Here is a 17,270-nt window from a genome sequence, read left to right as displayed (position 1 = left end):
TGTGGAATGATTTTTTTTTGTTTTTAGAAACAGAGAAAGTAGGTAAATTTGGAAAAGTGCGAGGATCGTGCTTTACGTGGGATTTGAGCCCATAATCTCTGGGATGGCAGGCTAGACTACCGAGGCTGCTACACCTACCGACGTATTTATAATTTGTACCGCATTTGTAGAGAAGCCACATCTGCACATTCTGCCCCTTATGCTTTGGGTCGTTGCCTTGGCAAAATTTAAAATTTGGTTTATCCTCAGTGATATACCCAAAATTTTTAGCACTGCCGATAAAGTTTTTTTCCACTATATTTAAATAATGTCGGGCGTTCATTGTGTCGTCAATAAACACCAAGTCTCCTCCTACTTTACTTGAAATGCAACCCCTAAACCATAATGGAAATTTTTCCAAGTTTAACCGTGTGAATTATACCTATTTCGATTTTGTAAAGCTGTCAAGGGGTTGCGCCATACTCTAGTCGGTCCATCGTTTGTGATACAGCATTACCTTCGTCTCGTCGCAAAATATAATGTCGTCCCAAAAATCTTCTGGTTCGGAAATGTGGTTCAAAGCAAGAGACTTGCGTGCTGACCTCGATGAATATTTGTGGTGCAGTATGGCTTGACGCACTGCTTCATTAGAAACAGCAACACCGCTCCCCTCGTTAAGCTCCTTTGCAAGTGTTCTCAAGGAAATTCTCGGGTTTTGATCCCTCTTTCGGATCATCAAGCGTTCTGCACGTCCAGCAATTTTAGTTTTAGGCCCACCTGCACGCTTTTGTTCTTCTACAAAGTCTTTATTCATTAAATTCACTTTTTCTCACTTGAACTAATTTCGATTTTGTATTTTATACGTAACCATAAAATAAAAAAGAATATTTAAAAGTTTTATAAACCGTGTATTTCATGCAAATTAGGGGGGAAAAATAATAATGACAATGTAAACGATTTCAACACAAGGACATAAATGTGTGTACATACAAGCATACGAATATACAAAAAAATTACTTTTTAAAACATGACTCATTCACCAAATAAACTAAAAATATTCACTTCAAATATCCTGATTAAGTCGCCGCAAGACATCTCACCATCATTCAAGAATTTCCTCGAAAAATGGGGGGTCCAAATATTATTCCTAAGAGCATTTAGGGCGCAAACCTTTTAATCCCATCCAATCTAGCAACTCCGCATTTGTCTAAAAATGAAATATAGTTAGATTTAAAAAAATAATAATAATAAATAATAAGACTATAATGAAATAAAATGAAATATAATAAAAAAAAACTAACAAAAAAATAAACAAAATAAAATAAAAAAATTATTATATTTTAAATGTTTATGCATATTAAAAAATACAATATAATAAAATAAAAATAAAAAAAATTATATATAAGAAAAAAAAAACCAAAAAAATAAAAACAAAAATAAAATTAAAAGAATGAAATATAAAATTTAAAAAATATTATATTTTAAATTTGTATGTACATTAAAAATATATAATAAAAAAAAATAAATATAAAAGATTAAATATAATAAAATAAAAATATAAAAAAATAAAATGTAATGAAATATAATGAAATAAAGGGTGTTTTTTTAGAGGTTAGGTTTTCAAGTTGGCACTACTTTTTTCGTAGATGGTCTTTTTGACAGCTGTCACTTGATTTATGCTCAGTTTGGTTTGCCATTTCATAATGAATAGACTTACACCTGAACAACGTTTGCAAATCGTGCAAATTTATTACGAAAATAATGGTTCGGTTCGCGCGACGCATCGAAGAAAATTTTGTTCAGCGATGAAGCTCACTTTTGGTTGAATGAAATGCAAAATTGTCGCATTTGGAGTGAACATAATCCACAAGCCATTGCTGAGACGCCGTTACATCCTCAAAAAGTCACTGTTTGGTGTGCTCTATGGGCAGAGGGAATCATTGGTCCATATTTCTTTAAAAATGAAGCCGGCCATAATGTTACAGTCAATGGAGAGCGCTATAGAGCCATGATTAATGACTTTTTCGTGCCTGAATTGGACGATGTTGATGTGGACGACCTTTGCTTCCAACAAGACGGCGCTACATGCCATACAGCCAACGCAACAATCGATTTATTGAAGGAAACTTTTGGTGAGCGCATTATCTCGCGCCGTGGACCTGTGGCGTGGCCTCCAAGATCGTGCGATATAACACCGCTGGACTATTTCTTGTGGGGCTATGTGAAGTCGCTTGTCTACGCAGATAAGCTCGAGACGATTGACGTCTTGGAAGAGAATATTCGGCGCGTTATTGCTGACATACGGCCCCAATTGCTGCAAAAAGTGGTCGAAAATTGGGCCTCTCGGCTGGAATTTATTCGAGCCAGCCGCGGCGGCCACTTGCCCGAAATCATTTTTAAAACATAATGGCAAACCCTTATCTTTATAATAAAGCTAAATTCTTGGCCATAACATTAAATTATATACGTTTTATTTCATATTGAAAACCTAACCTCTAAAAAAACACCCTTTATAATAAAATAAAAAAAATATTATATAATATTTACAATTTGATTGATGATTGTTTTTTTTTTATGAGGAACTTTTTCATACCAGAAATACATACCGGGGGCATACCATTGCGTACCGAGTGGCAACCGCTATTAGAAAAAACTTGTTCTATCAGTTACATGCACCGAAAATCGACCTTGACTTTTATGTATATCGCATGACTCCCACACACACACACACACGAGTACTTACGTCTGTTCGCCAATTTAAGAAAACTTTTGTTTAAATTTATTCATTTATAACTTTGTTCGATATAACCGATCCGCACAGTTCAAGAATAAAACAGTAATTGAATTTATGCTTAGTTGGTAATTAGTGTAAGAGTATGAAGAGCGGATAACGGTTATATTAGAAGAAATAAATGAGCAATATTTATATTGAGAAATATAGGATAGTAACATAAATATGTATATACAGGGTGTTAGTGTGGGTACATTTATGTAACTCTTGGGCACCTCCAACTCGAAGGCACGCATGCACTCATTCGCCTAAGGCGGCCGCAAGTAGCGTAAAACCGTATAATACAATAAAATGGAGTTATAAAAATAAATACAAAAACGTATAATAAATAGTTCCAATAAATAAAAATAAACATAATAAAAATAAATAAAATATAAAAAATAAAAAAAAAAATAAAAATAAAAAAAATAAATAAAAACAAAAAAAATAATTAAAACTATAAAAAGTGTAAAATAAATATAAAAAGATATTAAAAAAAATCAAAAATAGAACATAACGAAAAAAGTAAAGAAATAAAATAAAAATAGTTTTACTATTAAACTTACTTTCTACTTCAATTGAAATAAAGTGAAATAAATTGAAAAACTTACACAAAACGTATAATAGTTTAAAGAAATCAAAAACAAATATAATAACAAAACTACAAAAAATAATAAAAATATAAAAAAAATATAAAAATCAAATAAAAATAATAATAATAAAAGTATAAAAATTAAAGACATAAAATAAATATAAAAAAATTGAATAAATATAAAAAAAATTTAAATAAGTTAAAAATAAAAAAATAAAAAAAGCAAACAAAAAAAAATAAAGAAATAAAATGAAATAAAAATAATTCTATTATTAAACTTACTTTCTACTTTCTTCTACTTCAATTTAAAAGTAATAAATGATGTGATATAGGTAAATTGAAAAAATAAAAATTAATTCAAAAACGTATAACAAATACTTAATAAATCAAAAAACAAAATCATAAAAATACAAAATATTAAAAAGATATAAAGTATATATAAAAATTATTAAAAAAAGAATAAAAAATATATTAAAAAATAATAATAAAAATAAATATAAAAAATATTGAAATAGAAAACAAATGCAAAAAAAACAAATAGAAACAAATAAAATAGCAAAAAAAAAAACAAACAAAAAATATTAAAAAGAGAAAAAAAAACAAACCACACAATAGAAAAGGAAAAGAAAAACAAAATAAAATAAAAATATAAAAAATAAAATAAAAATTAATTTAAAACAGTTTTAATAAATAAAATAAAATTATAAAAAGGAAATATTAAAAAGAAAAGAAAAACTCAAACAAAAAAAATAAAATAAAAATAAATAAATAAAAACAATTCTACTATTAAACTTACTTTCTACTTCTTTTCGTTGAACGTTTTCATGCCCTTGCATTCCTGTATGAGGTAGCTAAACTGCTCATCACTTTGCAAAGTTTTCGGATTTCCAATGAGTATAAGCAACGACTGTGCTCGCGACAGTATGACATTCAACCGCTGTGTTAATTATTAATTTAGTATAAAAGCCATATTAAAGTAGTTAAGTGAATGCATTTCTTTTAAGCTTTCTTGGGTGCAATGGTTTCGAAATCCGTGAAATTACAAAATACATACAAACATTGTGCGTAAGAGACAGTCTATTTTTATAATTTTTTTTTTTTTTTAACACTCGGCGTCGTTGGACTTTTGTCAAAACAACTTATACCTGTCAAGCACTACATTGCCGTATTTTTATGCCATACTATAATTTAGACCCGCGCCCGGCCCTGCATACGAATTTTTTGTCTAACTTAAACCTTTCTTACATCACAAAAAACCTGAATTCAATTATTTTTCTCTGTCCCTATGTAGACCTGTTTTCTTGCTAATTTTTTTGGTAAAATATTTTATATATGACGAAAAAAGGGACTCGAAGTAATACCGAGTCGCACAGCATGTATACCACGCGGTCAAAGTCCCGTAAGAGCACCCATGAAATTCGAGAGCTGAGATTTTGTTAACCGCAGGGGATCTCTCGAGCGCCTCCGTTGCACTTGAGGTCAGAAAAATTTCACGACCCCACAAGTTTGTGTTTTCGTAGGTCCCTTGTGTAGCCAGCTCATCTGCCTCGTAGTTTCCTGCGATGTCACTATGACCAGATACCCAGATGAACTTTGTATTGCCAATCGGCTGCTTCTTTAATTGCCGCTACCCCTGCTGGCAATACACTGCAGTGGTCCGGTAACCTGAACTTGAGTCTGATCGGGAGCTCCCTGGCCTCTAACTTTGAGCCCTCCGTGAACCTGCCTCCAAATACTGCACCACACCAATTTCTCTCTTGAAGGAATGTAAGTGTAGAATGTCCCGCTCGGACGACGGTGCGCATTGATTCGTCACCAAAGGGATGAACCCAAGGATCTTGTGTGTCCGTGATAGAGGTCAAGCTTGTAGACCGAGCCTTTCATTCTGATTGCGACACGTGTAGCCACAGAGATGCCTGTAGTGTCTACAGGTACCCCTTTTAGCATTGCATTATGCGCTAGAGTAGGAGTAACTCGAAGCGTCCCATTGATTCTAATGAGGATAGATCTTTGGAGTCACTCCAGCTTTTTAACCGATGCCATCGTTTCCCGTGAGCTCCACCAAACAACGACTCTAGACAACAAAATTGACTTTATAATGGTATTATAGAGCCAAAAATCAACTTTAGGCGAGAGGTCCCCCTTTTACACAGTAGCGCCTTTGCATTCATACAAGGGAATCTTCTCAATGTTGAGCTTCCACGTTAGCTTATTGTCAAGGATTAGACGTAGGTACTTCACCTTGTCAGAAAGCACCAATAGAGCACCCCCTATTGAGGCGAGTTGAGATCTGGGTATTTTGCATTTCCTCGTGAATAGGACAATCTCCGCCTTAGAGGATTCACCGATAAGCCGCTGCACCCAATAACTACGTTCACATATCCACCAGTTAAATTCATATAAGTTGTTTGGACAAAAGTCCGTACTCCGGAGGAACATACCACATATATTCGTACATATTTTGTTTTGGAAACTACTTAGCAGAGTACCTCTACACAAGTAAGCATGATTATAAATGTATGAATGTATGTCTGTATAATATTATTAGCAAACATACCTTCGGATCCGTTACAAAGCCCAAATTGCAAAATGACTTCACGAACGAAGCTATAATAATTGGCTTTTCACGACCTTGAAATAGCTCGGCTGTACCAACTTCGATGCCTTTCAAATTTCGATGATGCAATATTTGTTTTATTTTTGCGCATTGAAGTCTGTAAGGTGAAATAACCCCTATTTTCCCAAGATCCACATGGTTTTGCAATTTGTGGATAATCCAGAGGACTTGGTCGACTTCTGCTTTATTGTAAGAGCTTCGTGATGATTTTGAGCGGTCTAGCTGGCCATATACAGGCTCGAAAATGATGGGAAACTTTTTATTGCCGAGCATTTTTAGTTCATCCCATTTCAATAGCTTATCTAAATGTGTAATAAGAAAAATTTATTTTCAGCTTCACAGATTATTTATGTACTTATATAATAGGTGTGGCGCCCAAGAATCCTGAGCTCCGTTCGAAAATATATTTTTGCCGCGCTTGACTTGACTACTTCACCGGGTAAGGAAGAGGAGAATTAGTGAGTTAATCTTAGCAATAATAATTAAATCAGTAGCTGTGTGGAAGGGAAAATATCCAATGGGCGATGCGAAAAAGACAGGTTACGAGCAATAAAATGTGGCCGATGCATTTTGCCATTAGCTCTAATAGAAAGTAAACCATGAATATTCAAATCATTGAATGCGTCATAGTCAGGGACCAAAAATAATAGTTATTTTCGAAATTTCAATTCAAAAAGGCAGTCGGAAAAGGTTTGTTTGTTTAACATTTTCATATAGCAATGTGATGCCTGTTAGCCAAGGAATCTTAGGTTAGGTTAGGTTGAAGCGGTTATCCACAGTGGGACACACATAGACTCCTAGCCCATTGTGATGCAGCGTGGGGAACTTGTCCTTTTCCCTCAGTGTGTACTTTTCAAATATTATAGAAGATCCCTGATTTTCACAGAACTGAGATCTTCCAATTCAGTAAATAATTGTCAACGCGAAATGGTAAATCTACGTCTGGATAGAGCAGAGCAATGGCACAGGAGATCCCCCAGATGTTCCGAATATACACCTCCGCCCTACCTGCCGTGGAGCTTTAAGTCATCTAGGCCTAGATATTTAGCCTTTTCAGTTGCTCTAAGGGATTTTCCCCATAGGAATATTTATTTAAGAGCAGGTGTTTTATGTCTCCTGCTAAATAGCATCAGATCCGTTTATTCCGGATTTACTTCTAACCCTCGACTTTTACACCAGAGTGAGTCTGTTGAGAGATCTTTGTTGGAGATCTCAAAATATTGGAAGGTGTTTATCCGAGATATTTATTACACTATAAATAAATACAAAAAATTAAAGTCAAACTTTAACCTACAGGTCCGGCACTCGAAGTGTAACCAACTTCAGACTGCTCGCGCGGGCATCAACTGTCTGTTAGTTAGCTAAATGACAGTCCAGAGTACTGTTTAAAAGCGCGCGTAAGCTTTTTGCCGAGAGAAAAAAAAGAAAATCAGTAATGGATTTGACGCCTTTTGGGCTGTTGCTCTTTTTCTAAAAACAGTAGCCATCATCTGTTCACCTTCAACTTCATCGGAGATGCAACGATTTTGTATGCTCTTTTATACGCAGACGTTTGCTTAATATCGGTGAACCCAAGTTTAGTATCCAGTAACATTTCGGTCTATCATCGTAAAAACAGATGGCATCTCTGTCAAATTGATAAGTGATCGTTTCCCAGTACAGTAAAAGATTGTATCTTCCGAACGTGCTGTGTCGTAAGAGTCCATGAATAAACAGACAAAAGGAAGGGAAATTACTTGTGTGTGAAGAAGAAGAGTAGGCGTAGGCAATGGAAAAAACCAAACACAAGAAGTTATTCGAACGCACACACACTTGCTTTCTAGCTTTGTATTGTGAAGGAAGCTGACGTCAGACTTGTCAAAATCGCGAAAAATAAAGTAACTGTTTACCCAAGGCGCCACCTAAGGTACTCAATTTAGTGAGTTTAGTGAAGAGTCTACGCGCTGGCGGTCACCGTACCCCATAAGTGATTGGCGAGTGAGAAGCAGTATGGTGTATGGTTACCCAAACAGTTTCATAGATTTTCTTTATCACATTCCTTGATTTCTTACCCATTTCCACTTCTGCAATCAATTCGTCTTTGTAGTAAAAATGATTAAACAGCCGTAAAATTTCCGGATGCGATCGATAGTTTCGACGCAAACGTGTCTGTAAAGTTTGATCATAGGTGCCATCCTCTCTGATCGCATAACAATCGCGTTCGAGTAAACGTTCCATTAGGGAGTGTTTAAGGCCGAGTTCAGCGGCAATTTGTGACATGACCACCGGTCCCAATTGCTTTGTGTCTCCCGACAATATCACACGACAAGTTTTCGTATTAACGCTAGTTATGGCAACCAAAGTTTCCACTTCCGTGATGGCGCCCGCTTCATCTATGAAGACATGCGTAAAGGGCCAATCTCCAATTGTGCCGGTACGCAAGCGTCCCACAGTGCAAAGTGTCGCCACAATTATGCTATATTTCTGAAGTACCTTAACGTCAGGTGACACAAGTTCCCCTTCAAAAAAATTTGCATATTTCTTGATCAGAGGATTCATATTTTTAAGCCCAATTTTATTAATCCATGAATTTGAAAAGACGCGTAATATATTCCAAGTTTCAGACTCGTTTGTTCTAGGCTCGCGCTGCTGTTCTTCAAGTTGTGGATGTTTTTCGAAATATTCACAAATTTTCAAGGCGACTGTGTCGCTAGCTGAATTCGAGCCGGTTGTAATCAAAATGTGGCATCCAGGCCTGTGAATGTAAAGCTGCAAAATTGCTTCTACGATTGTCGTGGTTTTGCCAGTGCCTATAAAGATAAATAGAAAAATTACACAAAAAAAAAGCTAATATTCCCGATGTTGTTGTGATGGGTATTGACTCTCCCCGAGGCTTGCAATTCGTGTAAACCGTTTCACGCTGGTCTGAATTCACTCACCTGGCGGTCCAACAACTATGTACGGGGCGTAAGGATTTCCACCAGCCACAATTTGTTCTACAGCTTGCAATTGCTCGGGATTTGTGCAAATCTGCTCATTAATAATTTTCAAACTAAGGCTTAAAATACATAAATTATATAGAGTTTAAGTAACGGATTCGTTTATTATTAGGGATTGTTTGGTGGTCCAAATACAAGATTTTTTTTATAATATTTAATCAAAGGGTATTTCTCACACTTATGACTCTGTTTTGGCCAATTACTTTATACCTCGCCTGCACAAGGTTATTAAGTGAAGTGAATATCATAAGACTTGACTATTACAGTAAAGAATTCACGCACTAACTCCATTGGCTGTTTAGTAACAGTTTCGACCGAAAGTGTGGAACTAATGTCGGAAACAATCGGTCAAGAATTCTCGCACCAGACTCATGAGAATTCAGCACAAAGATGTCGGAGTATACCCTTACAAAATCCAGCTGACTCAGTAAATTAAGGACATTTGAATTGGATTCCGGATTTAGTGGCAAAAACATATTTTTGTAATGCGGCACATTTTAAATTTCACGGCTTCGTTGACATAGTATCTGAGAATTAGAAATCTGTAAGTGATTGCAGAGCAGCCAAACAATTGCATTTCAATGCAGTTCGGTACAGAGTAGATGCTACCAACTTTTTTGGTGCTTTAACTCTTTTTGGCTTATGGTGCAGTTAGTGGCCTAGGTCAGCCGATGAAAGTGCTACACATGTAAATGAAAAGTTGCCAGTTGGCACTCATGAATAATTTTTATTTTTTTTATTTGATTTTATTTTATAAAGGTTTACATAACAATAAAATGAAAACTGATAGTAGCGCAGCGCTAGCATCGGAGGCTTTCGGTTGACAGGTTGATTATGACTCGATTAGATCCGAGGAAGTAGATCAGTGTCTTTAGAGTTAGTGATATAATATAGTTATGTTGGCTTCGGTTGGGTTTTTTAATATTTCAAGAGGGTCGATATTGCGTAAGTGATGATGTTTAGCCGATGCAAGATTAGGGCATGAAGACAGAAGGTGATTTATACTCAGAGTGGAGTTCCAAAAAGGGCATAGGCCTTGGAGTATATGGGAGTGTGTAAGTATTGTGCGGCCTAGCCGAAGGGTGTGTATGGTGTGACCATATTCGTTGGGATTGAGAAAGAATGCGCAGAAATTCACTTAGCTATTGAGGCAATGTATTGTTTTCAGAAGAAAGCAAATTTAATATTTTTCGTTCAGACGGCCGCAAAACTGTGTGGCGAAAACGTAACACAGCTTACGCTGCAAAAAATCTAGCACCAAGTGTGAAGTAGGGTGAGTATGCGAGTGAGTATGTAACGGTGCATTATGAGTATGCGTAACTTATGTGGAATAAACAGTTTTTGTTACTGATGATTAGAAAAACTTGATTTTTATTCGATTGTCGTTATTGGGCCTATACTTATGTCTGTCACTGTATGTCGGCAACGCGAGAAGAGAACTGCCTTAAATTACATGTGCGTGTAAGGCTGTGCGGTCTAATGAGCTATAGCCATACTCCTTAGCGGCGAATCTTACTCGCTAACTTTGTTGTTGCTTTCTCATGCAAATTTTTCGTCAAGTTAATCGAGCATAGAAATAGCGAACGGGGGGAAATGACGAATCAAATTAATAAAAACGCAAAACCTCTAAATCAGCTGTTTTGCTTATCGTTGACACTTTCAGAATATTTATGAACCTGGCTTTACGACGACGTTTGCAGACAAGAAAAATTTGGCTGTCGCTACGTCGTAAAGTGACGCGGTCCGTGTGTGTTTACTACAGGATTCGACACTCGAAGTGTAACCAACTTCAGACCGCTCGCCAATTGGCTAAATGGCAGTTCAGAGTATTGTTTGCAAGCCCGCGGGAGCATTTCGCCGAGAGAGAGAGCTATTGCATTATATTTGGCGTTTGTTCGTGAGCTCGAACACATTAAAGTAAATAAAGTTTTGTTTATCGCACCATTACTCGTTACAATGATACTGGTAGCATCGCGAAACGTCATGGAGGTGGTCATCAAAAGGCTGCAACGTCACGTGAAAAGGTTCAAAAAGTGAAGAAGCAACTTGAACGAAATCCCCGACGAAGTGCCAATCAAATGGCGAAAGAACTGAAAATATCTGAACGTAGCATCCGCCGCATACTGAAAAATTATCTCACATGAAAGCAGCAACAAGTCAGACTTGAGAGAGCAAAGGAGTTGCTTCGCTTGGCCGAACGCTGTGTTTTATGGGGAGAAACTTTTTTTAAATGGAGCAATTCGTAAACTCTCTAAACGATAGGGTTTATTTGACCGACTCTTGAGAATTTGAGTCATCGATTGGGCACCAGGAGGCAGCACCAGCCACAGGTAATGGTTTGGGCAGCTGTAACTGCAGATGGGCGCTCTCCAATCGTTTTCATCGAGCCTGGCGTCAGGGTAAATGCAAAATATTATCGGGAAAGTATTCTGGAGGTTGCTTTGAAACCGTGGTCAGACATACATTTCGGTGGCAGACCATGGACGTTTCAATAGGATTCAATACCGTCTCACAAAGATAGAGTGAACCAAGAATAGCGAAGAAACAACGTTCCGAACTTCATAACGTCCACACAATGGCTCTCAAATTCACCAGGCGCGAGTCCGATGGATTATTCTCTTTGGGCCATTTTGGAGAGCAAAGTCCGAACTTAAAGATTCACCGGCCTCGAGGCGCTGAAAAAATCGATTGTCCGCGAGCGGACCAAAATACCTGCAAGTAACATTCGGCCAGCTTGCGATTCGTTGCTGAACCGTTTCAAGGCAATAGTCAATGCAAAAGGTGGTCATATCGAGTAAAAGTAAATTGACTCTTATTTTTGTATTATTTAAGCAAATTTTTCTTTGAATTGAATAAAATAATTTTCCCAACTAAATTTATGGCATTTTTAATTGGTTACACTTCGAGTGCCGTACCCTGTATAAATGTGACAAACTTCACTCTATCTAAAATTTACTAGTTCTTTCGTATGCGTACATATATTTTTGAAAGAAATTTGTATTGGGACCATCATTTACCCCTACTTTTATGTAGGAATACTTACCTCGAGTTTGTGGCAACGTTTACTTTAGTCAAATTATTTGGCGGGAAAATGTATTCACATTTTTTATGATTCAACAAGTCTAAGGCACGATATTGCACACGAAAATTGTATCGATTTGGACGGAAAATTATATTATAAGGCTTTTCCAAACTGAATGGTAGCATTATTTCTTCACCATCTTCCTCCGTTTCACTATTTTCTTCTTCGTATATTTTTACATAAACTGTCTTGTTTTCAACCTTCTGCAATGTTCTCACATGACGCTGTACTTGTGAATCACGATCTTCAATTGACTCATGTGGATGAATCTCAAGTAAATCTATAGGATATTTAATTTTAACTTGCGACAAAGCAGTGCTCAGTAGTGGTACAAATACCACTTCATCCGTTTTGACACTAAGCACCTCATCGAGATTGATCTGCGGTGGCACCTTTATCTAATTAAGAAGCGTAAACTATTTATTATTAATAAAAGTTGCGAAACTACGAATACGCGTACCTTGAATTGGAGAGGATATTTGGATTTCGATGTTCTCACCCGAATTGCATGTTTTTGGTATAAACTACAGTAGGGCAGCATAGTATGCGCATCCTCAATTTGTAACAACAATTTCAAAACTTGTCTAATGCAGCCCGGTTCAAGTTGCTGGCATTCTACGTATTTTCTAAAAACAAAACATACATATTAAATGCCGATACCATAACACTACTATGTGAAGGAACTAACTGCAATAATGGTTTGTTTTTAACCAAAAATTCCACTGCAAATTTTTTAGTTTGCGCCAATTTTATTTCATCGGAAGGATAGTATTGATCCAAATCTATGACCTTTTTAAATTCCCTACAAAGCACAAACAAAATCGATTAATGCAAGTATTTGCAACAGATGGTATGTAAAGGGTATTTCAAAAGGCCAGTCTAGATGTTTTTTTTTTTATAAAACATGGAAAAGTTTAGATTCTTTCAGGTTTCACGGCAATTCAAAATACGGCCTCTTAACAATTATTTGTGAAAAATGACACCATTTAAAGGGGTATTCTGGTCTAGAAATTTGAAAAAATCATTTTTTTTTTGTTGCATATTTTCAAATTTTAGACCTTCATAAATATGCCCTTCAATGGATTTTTCAAAATTCGAATTATTTTCGGAGATACAGCGGATTTTGTGGCGTGGTGTCTAAGCCGGCCGATTTGAGCGAATCGCACAATGAACGGCAGATGTTACCGGACGACTTGAGGACTCGTACTTTCCAGAAAATCTTTTGTATCCCACACAACCTTTATTTATTCTATACATGTATACAGTGGCCGACAGAAGTCTACATACACCCCTCACTTTCCTTGTTTACAAAGTACAAACCCTTTACTTATAAATGTGTTTATGTAATTTCATTTGAAACCTTTTTTTAATCGACTTAACTAAAACAAATCCATTCTTTAACATAAAACAACACAGTTATGCTAAAAAAACGCCGGGGGTCCTAGCTTGTGCTCTGATATCTTATGTTGTGATAACGGTAAAATACCGTTTGTCTATTTCTTTCCTTTTCTTATGTTTGTTGCTTTGCTAGTATTGATTTTAGTTGCAACTTGAATACTTAAGCATCTACAAAGGCTCCTCGAAAAGAAATATCAGATGGCGTTATAAATTTAGTTCTTCAGCACAGAAAAGAAAAATGATTTATATGGCGAAATTTCAAAAATCTTAAACTTAAGTCGTGCAACAGTCCAGACCATTGTTAAAAGTTTAGTTAGTGGTTCAATCGAAAATAAGCCGCGCAGTGACCGCCCGAGCAAACTATCTCGCAGAGACGTCAGCTTGATTCTTAAAGAAGTGACAAAAATCCAAAAGTTTCTGCTCCGAAATTGGCCGAGGATATAGCAAGCTCATCCAACAAGTGTGTTCATCCAAGCACAATTCAAAGATCCCTGAACAAAAACGGCTTTCATAGTAGGACGCCACGAAAAAAGCCTCTTATTTCTGAAAATAAAAACCGTAAACTTCGCCAAAGCTCACAGGGAAAAGGGGATGGATTTTTGGCAAGAAGTTTTGTTTACAGATGAGTCGAAGTTTAATATATTCGGTAGGGCGGAAGAGCAAAAGTGTGGAGGAAAAAAATACTGCACTGAGTCCGAAGAATTTGGTATCAACAGTGAAGCATGGTGGCGCCAAAGTAATGGTTTGGGGAGCTGTTGCTGTATCTGGAGTTGGAAGATTAGTATTTATTGAAGCTAGTATGGACCGTTATAAATACAAATCACTATTGGAAGTCAATCTGAAATCTTCGGTGGGTAATTTGAAGCTTGGTCAAGGTTAGGTTTTTCAACAGGATAACGATCCAAAGCACAAAGCACACATTGGGAAGGATTGGCTGCTTTACCACGCTCCAAGGCAATTAAATACACCACCGCAAAGCCCAGATTTGAATATTATTGAACATGTCTGGGAAATTTTACATCGAAAAATTAGAAAAAATCCAATTTCAAGCGCTTCAGTACTCAAAGAACGATTAATAGAAGCTTGGAACAATATAACTTCTGCAGAGTTAACAAATTTAGTCACCTCGATGCCACCTTCAAGCTGTAATTGATGCTAATGGTGGACCAACTAAATACTAAGAAGCAAAATTACTTAGAGTTACGTGAAGTTTTTCACACTGGAGTAAAATATTTGTGTACTCTATGTAGACTTGTGGTACGTTTTTTTGCCTTAGCTTTGCTATTTTATGTTAATGTATGGATTTTTTTTAAGTTTATAATGATTAGAAAAAGCTTTCAAATAAAACTGTGTAAACACATTTTTCAGTAAAAGTTTTGAACTTTCAATCCAGTGGAAATGGAAGGGGTGTATATACTTTATACTTATATAATATATACCTGGAAATATATATATACAAATATCCAGAGTGAGTGAGTAGTAAATAATGTGATCTAAGTTATTCTATTGGAATTGTTGCTCAAGCTTCAAATTGTTCTCAAAACTACTTTTTTTGAGATGGTATGATATCTCAAGTTCTACTTGACCGATCGCTTTGAAGTTTGATAAGAATTTTTTATTATACATTTGTCTATCGCGCCTGCCTCGGATTTTGAAAAATTTAGGTTTGAAATATTTTTAAAAAATTTGAAAAAGTAAAAAAGAGGGTAAAAAAAGTTTTTTTCCCAGTTGACGCCATTTTGTGAATTTTTTTTCTTTGATTTGGCGTAATCCGATAGCGACGTCCTAACTAATGAAGAATTTTTTTAATTTGTTTTAGATTGTTCTAGATCACTACAAGGGTTGGAATCATGTCAACCATGGAGCACCGTTTTTTATGTAGCCCCCACTCTGCCCGCCTGTAATTCCAGTTTTTTTATTAATTGTTTTATACTTTTCCAATATTAATAAAAACCATAAAAAATGGATAGTAAAAATGTTTTAATTTTTTTTAGCTTAGTTTTAAAAATACCGAAAATTAAGGCGTCTAGCCTAGAATACCCCCTTAAATGTTCACCATGAGCACGTCTCCAGGAGAAATCCGCCAAACAGTCGATTCATGAATGCCGAATTGTGGAGAACGTCGAGAAATCGTGTTGATGTTGCAACAATCTGCTCAACATAACGTCCGGTGCTTTTCCTATCCTCGACAGAACCAGATTCTTGAAGTTTTTTCACCAACCTTTGAATTGTCGATTCATTTGGACGATTATTTCCACCAAAAAAATTACGAAATTTGCGATATGTTGATCTTAAAGGTCGGCCATTTTCGTAATAGGTTTCGGTAATTTTTTCGCATTGCTCTATGGTGTAAAATTATACATTTGCCGACTTGACAAATGTCAAAGATGTCATAAAATTGAACCGTCTAGGAATTATTCACTGCTGACATCTAGTCAACACTTTTCAAAGACCCTTTATTAAGATGGCACGAGAAAATTATTTTTATTGTAAATTTGTAAATTTGGTATAAAATGTTTACATATCGATATTATTTAATATCCTCTGTTAGTTTCCCTTCATAAATTATACCTTATGCAAAAACAAAAAAACACAATTGAACCTGTTTTTCATAGGGACCCTGAAAGCTCCCCACTTTTTGGCAGATGAAAAATGGCCGAACTCCTCCTCCTATTTGTGGTGTGCGTCTTGATGTTGTTCCACAAATGGAGGGACCTACAGTTTCAAGCCGATTCCGAACGGCAGATATTTTTATGAGGAGCTTTTTCATGGCAGAAATACACTCGGCTGTTTGCCATTGCCTGCCGAGGGGCGACCGCTATTAGAAAAATGTTTTTCTTAATTTTGGTGTTTCACCGAGATTCGAACCAACGTTCTCTCTGTGAGTTGCAAATGGTAGTCACGCACCAACTCATTCGGCTACGGCGGCCGTAATTAGTAATAGTAATATAACAATAATAATAATTACCCCTTTTCATTAATATTTTATATTACTTACATTACTTTTTTTTATACTTAACATCACATTAAAACTATTATGTTTGTACAAGTTAACAGCCAAATCATCGAACGTCCCTCGCAATGAATTCACCGAGCAACCCGCGCGCAAACAATGTCGCTGAACCCGACCACATATGCAACATAAAAAACACCAGTCTAACGGTTAGACTTGATAGAAGTGAAACCTTCCGTAAAACAAACTGAGAGAGAATAAGACGAAAGCAGCATTAGGAACGGGATAATTATAGGTTCATTATAATATTGCTATAAAGTTCATATTTTATTTTCTTCATTTTATCATTATTCATCCTCAATGTTTTCAATTTCAACAAATGATACGAGTGGCTTATGATAGATAAAATATGATACAAATGCTTTGGTTTCGATGTTGTCAAAAAAAATACCCAAACGGACCGAAGAAACAGACTTACAAATTTCTTCCATTTTCGTCTACTTGTATTCATATAAAAATTTATGTCTCTTCCCACCAAAGCTAAATGTATTAGTATATTTTTTCTTGTATTTATTCAAGGCTGAAATCCAAAAAACTGTTTTCAATAAATAATCAGAAATGTCCTACAATGCAAATTTCAAAAAAAAAAAAATTTTATTTCTTGTGATTCGAACCAAGAATTTTGGATCGGAAGCTCACATTGCTAGCCGCTCGGCAATCGCGCCATACTGTCGGTGTTGGCCTAAAAGTTATTTAGTTCGTCGCTACGTTTATATGTAATTCGTTTCACTTTTTCCCAAATCACTCCCAACGATTCTAAAGAAGTTTTCACTTCAAAAATTAATGTACGAAATATTTATACCGATTCACTTAAACTGACTTTCAGTATCTAAACCAAAAA

General features: G+C 35.9%; 1 protein-coding gene across 2 annotated transcripts in view; it reads right to left on the bottom strand.

The window, feature by feature from the left end:
- Positions 1-892: 892 nt before the first annotated feature.
- LOC129245673 (putative helicase mov-10-B.1) overlaps positions 893-17,270 on the bottom strand; it is a 30,689-nt gene continuing 14,311 nt past the window's right edge. Inside the window, exons 3-10 of one of the 2 annotated variants that reach the window (XM_054883993.1) lie at positions 12,707-12,820; positions 12,479-12,644; positions 11,980-12,416; positions 8,877-8,995; positions 8,010-8,747; positions 5,899-6,260; positions 4,138-4,278; positions 893-1,186 (exon numbers count right to left, since the gene is read on the bottom strand). In XM_054883993.1, coding sequence (XP_054739968.1) covers positions 4,141-4,278; positions 5,899-6,260; positions 8,010-8,747; positions 8,877-8,995; positions 11,980-12,416; positions 12,479-12,644; positions 12,707-12,820 — 2,074 coding nt within the window. In that variant the 3' untranslated portion in view covers positions 893-1,186; positions 4,138-4,140. The remainder of the gene's footprint in view (positions 1,187-4,137; positions 4,279-5,898; positions 6,261-8,009; positions 8,748-8,876; positions 8,996-11,979; positions 12,417-12,478; positions 12,645-12,706; positions 12,821-17,270) is intronic. The other variant, XM_054883994.1, reaches the window with a different exon arrangement.

Source organism: Anastrepha obliqua, chromosome 4 (genome assembly GCF_027943255.1).
Source record: "Anastrepha obliqua isolate idAnaObli1 chromosome 4, idAnaObli1_1.0, whole genome shotgun sequence".
Classification (NCBI taxonomy): domain Eukaryota; kingdom Metazoa; phylum Arthropoda; class Insecta; order Diptera; family Tephritidae; genus Anastrepha; species Anastrepha obliqua.
Note: the sequence above shows the minus strand (reverse complement) of the source record. Positions and strands in the feature narration are given on the sequence as shown.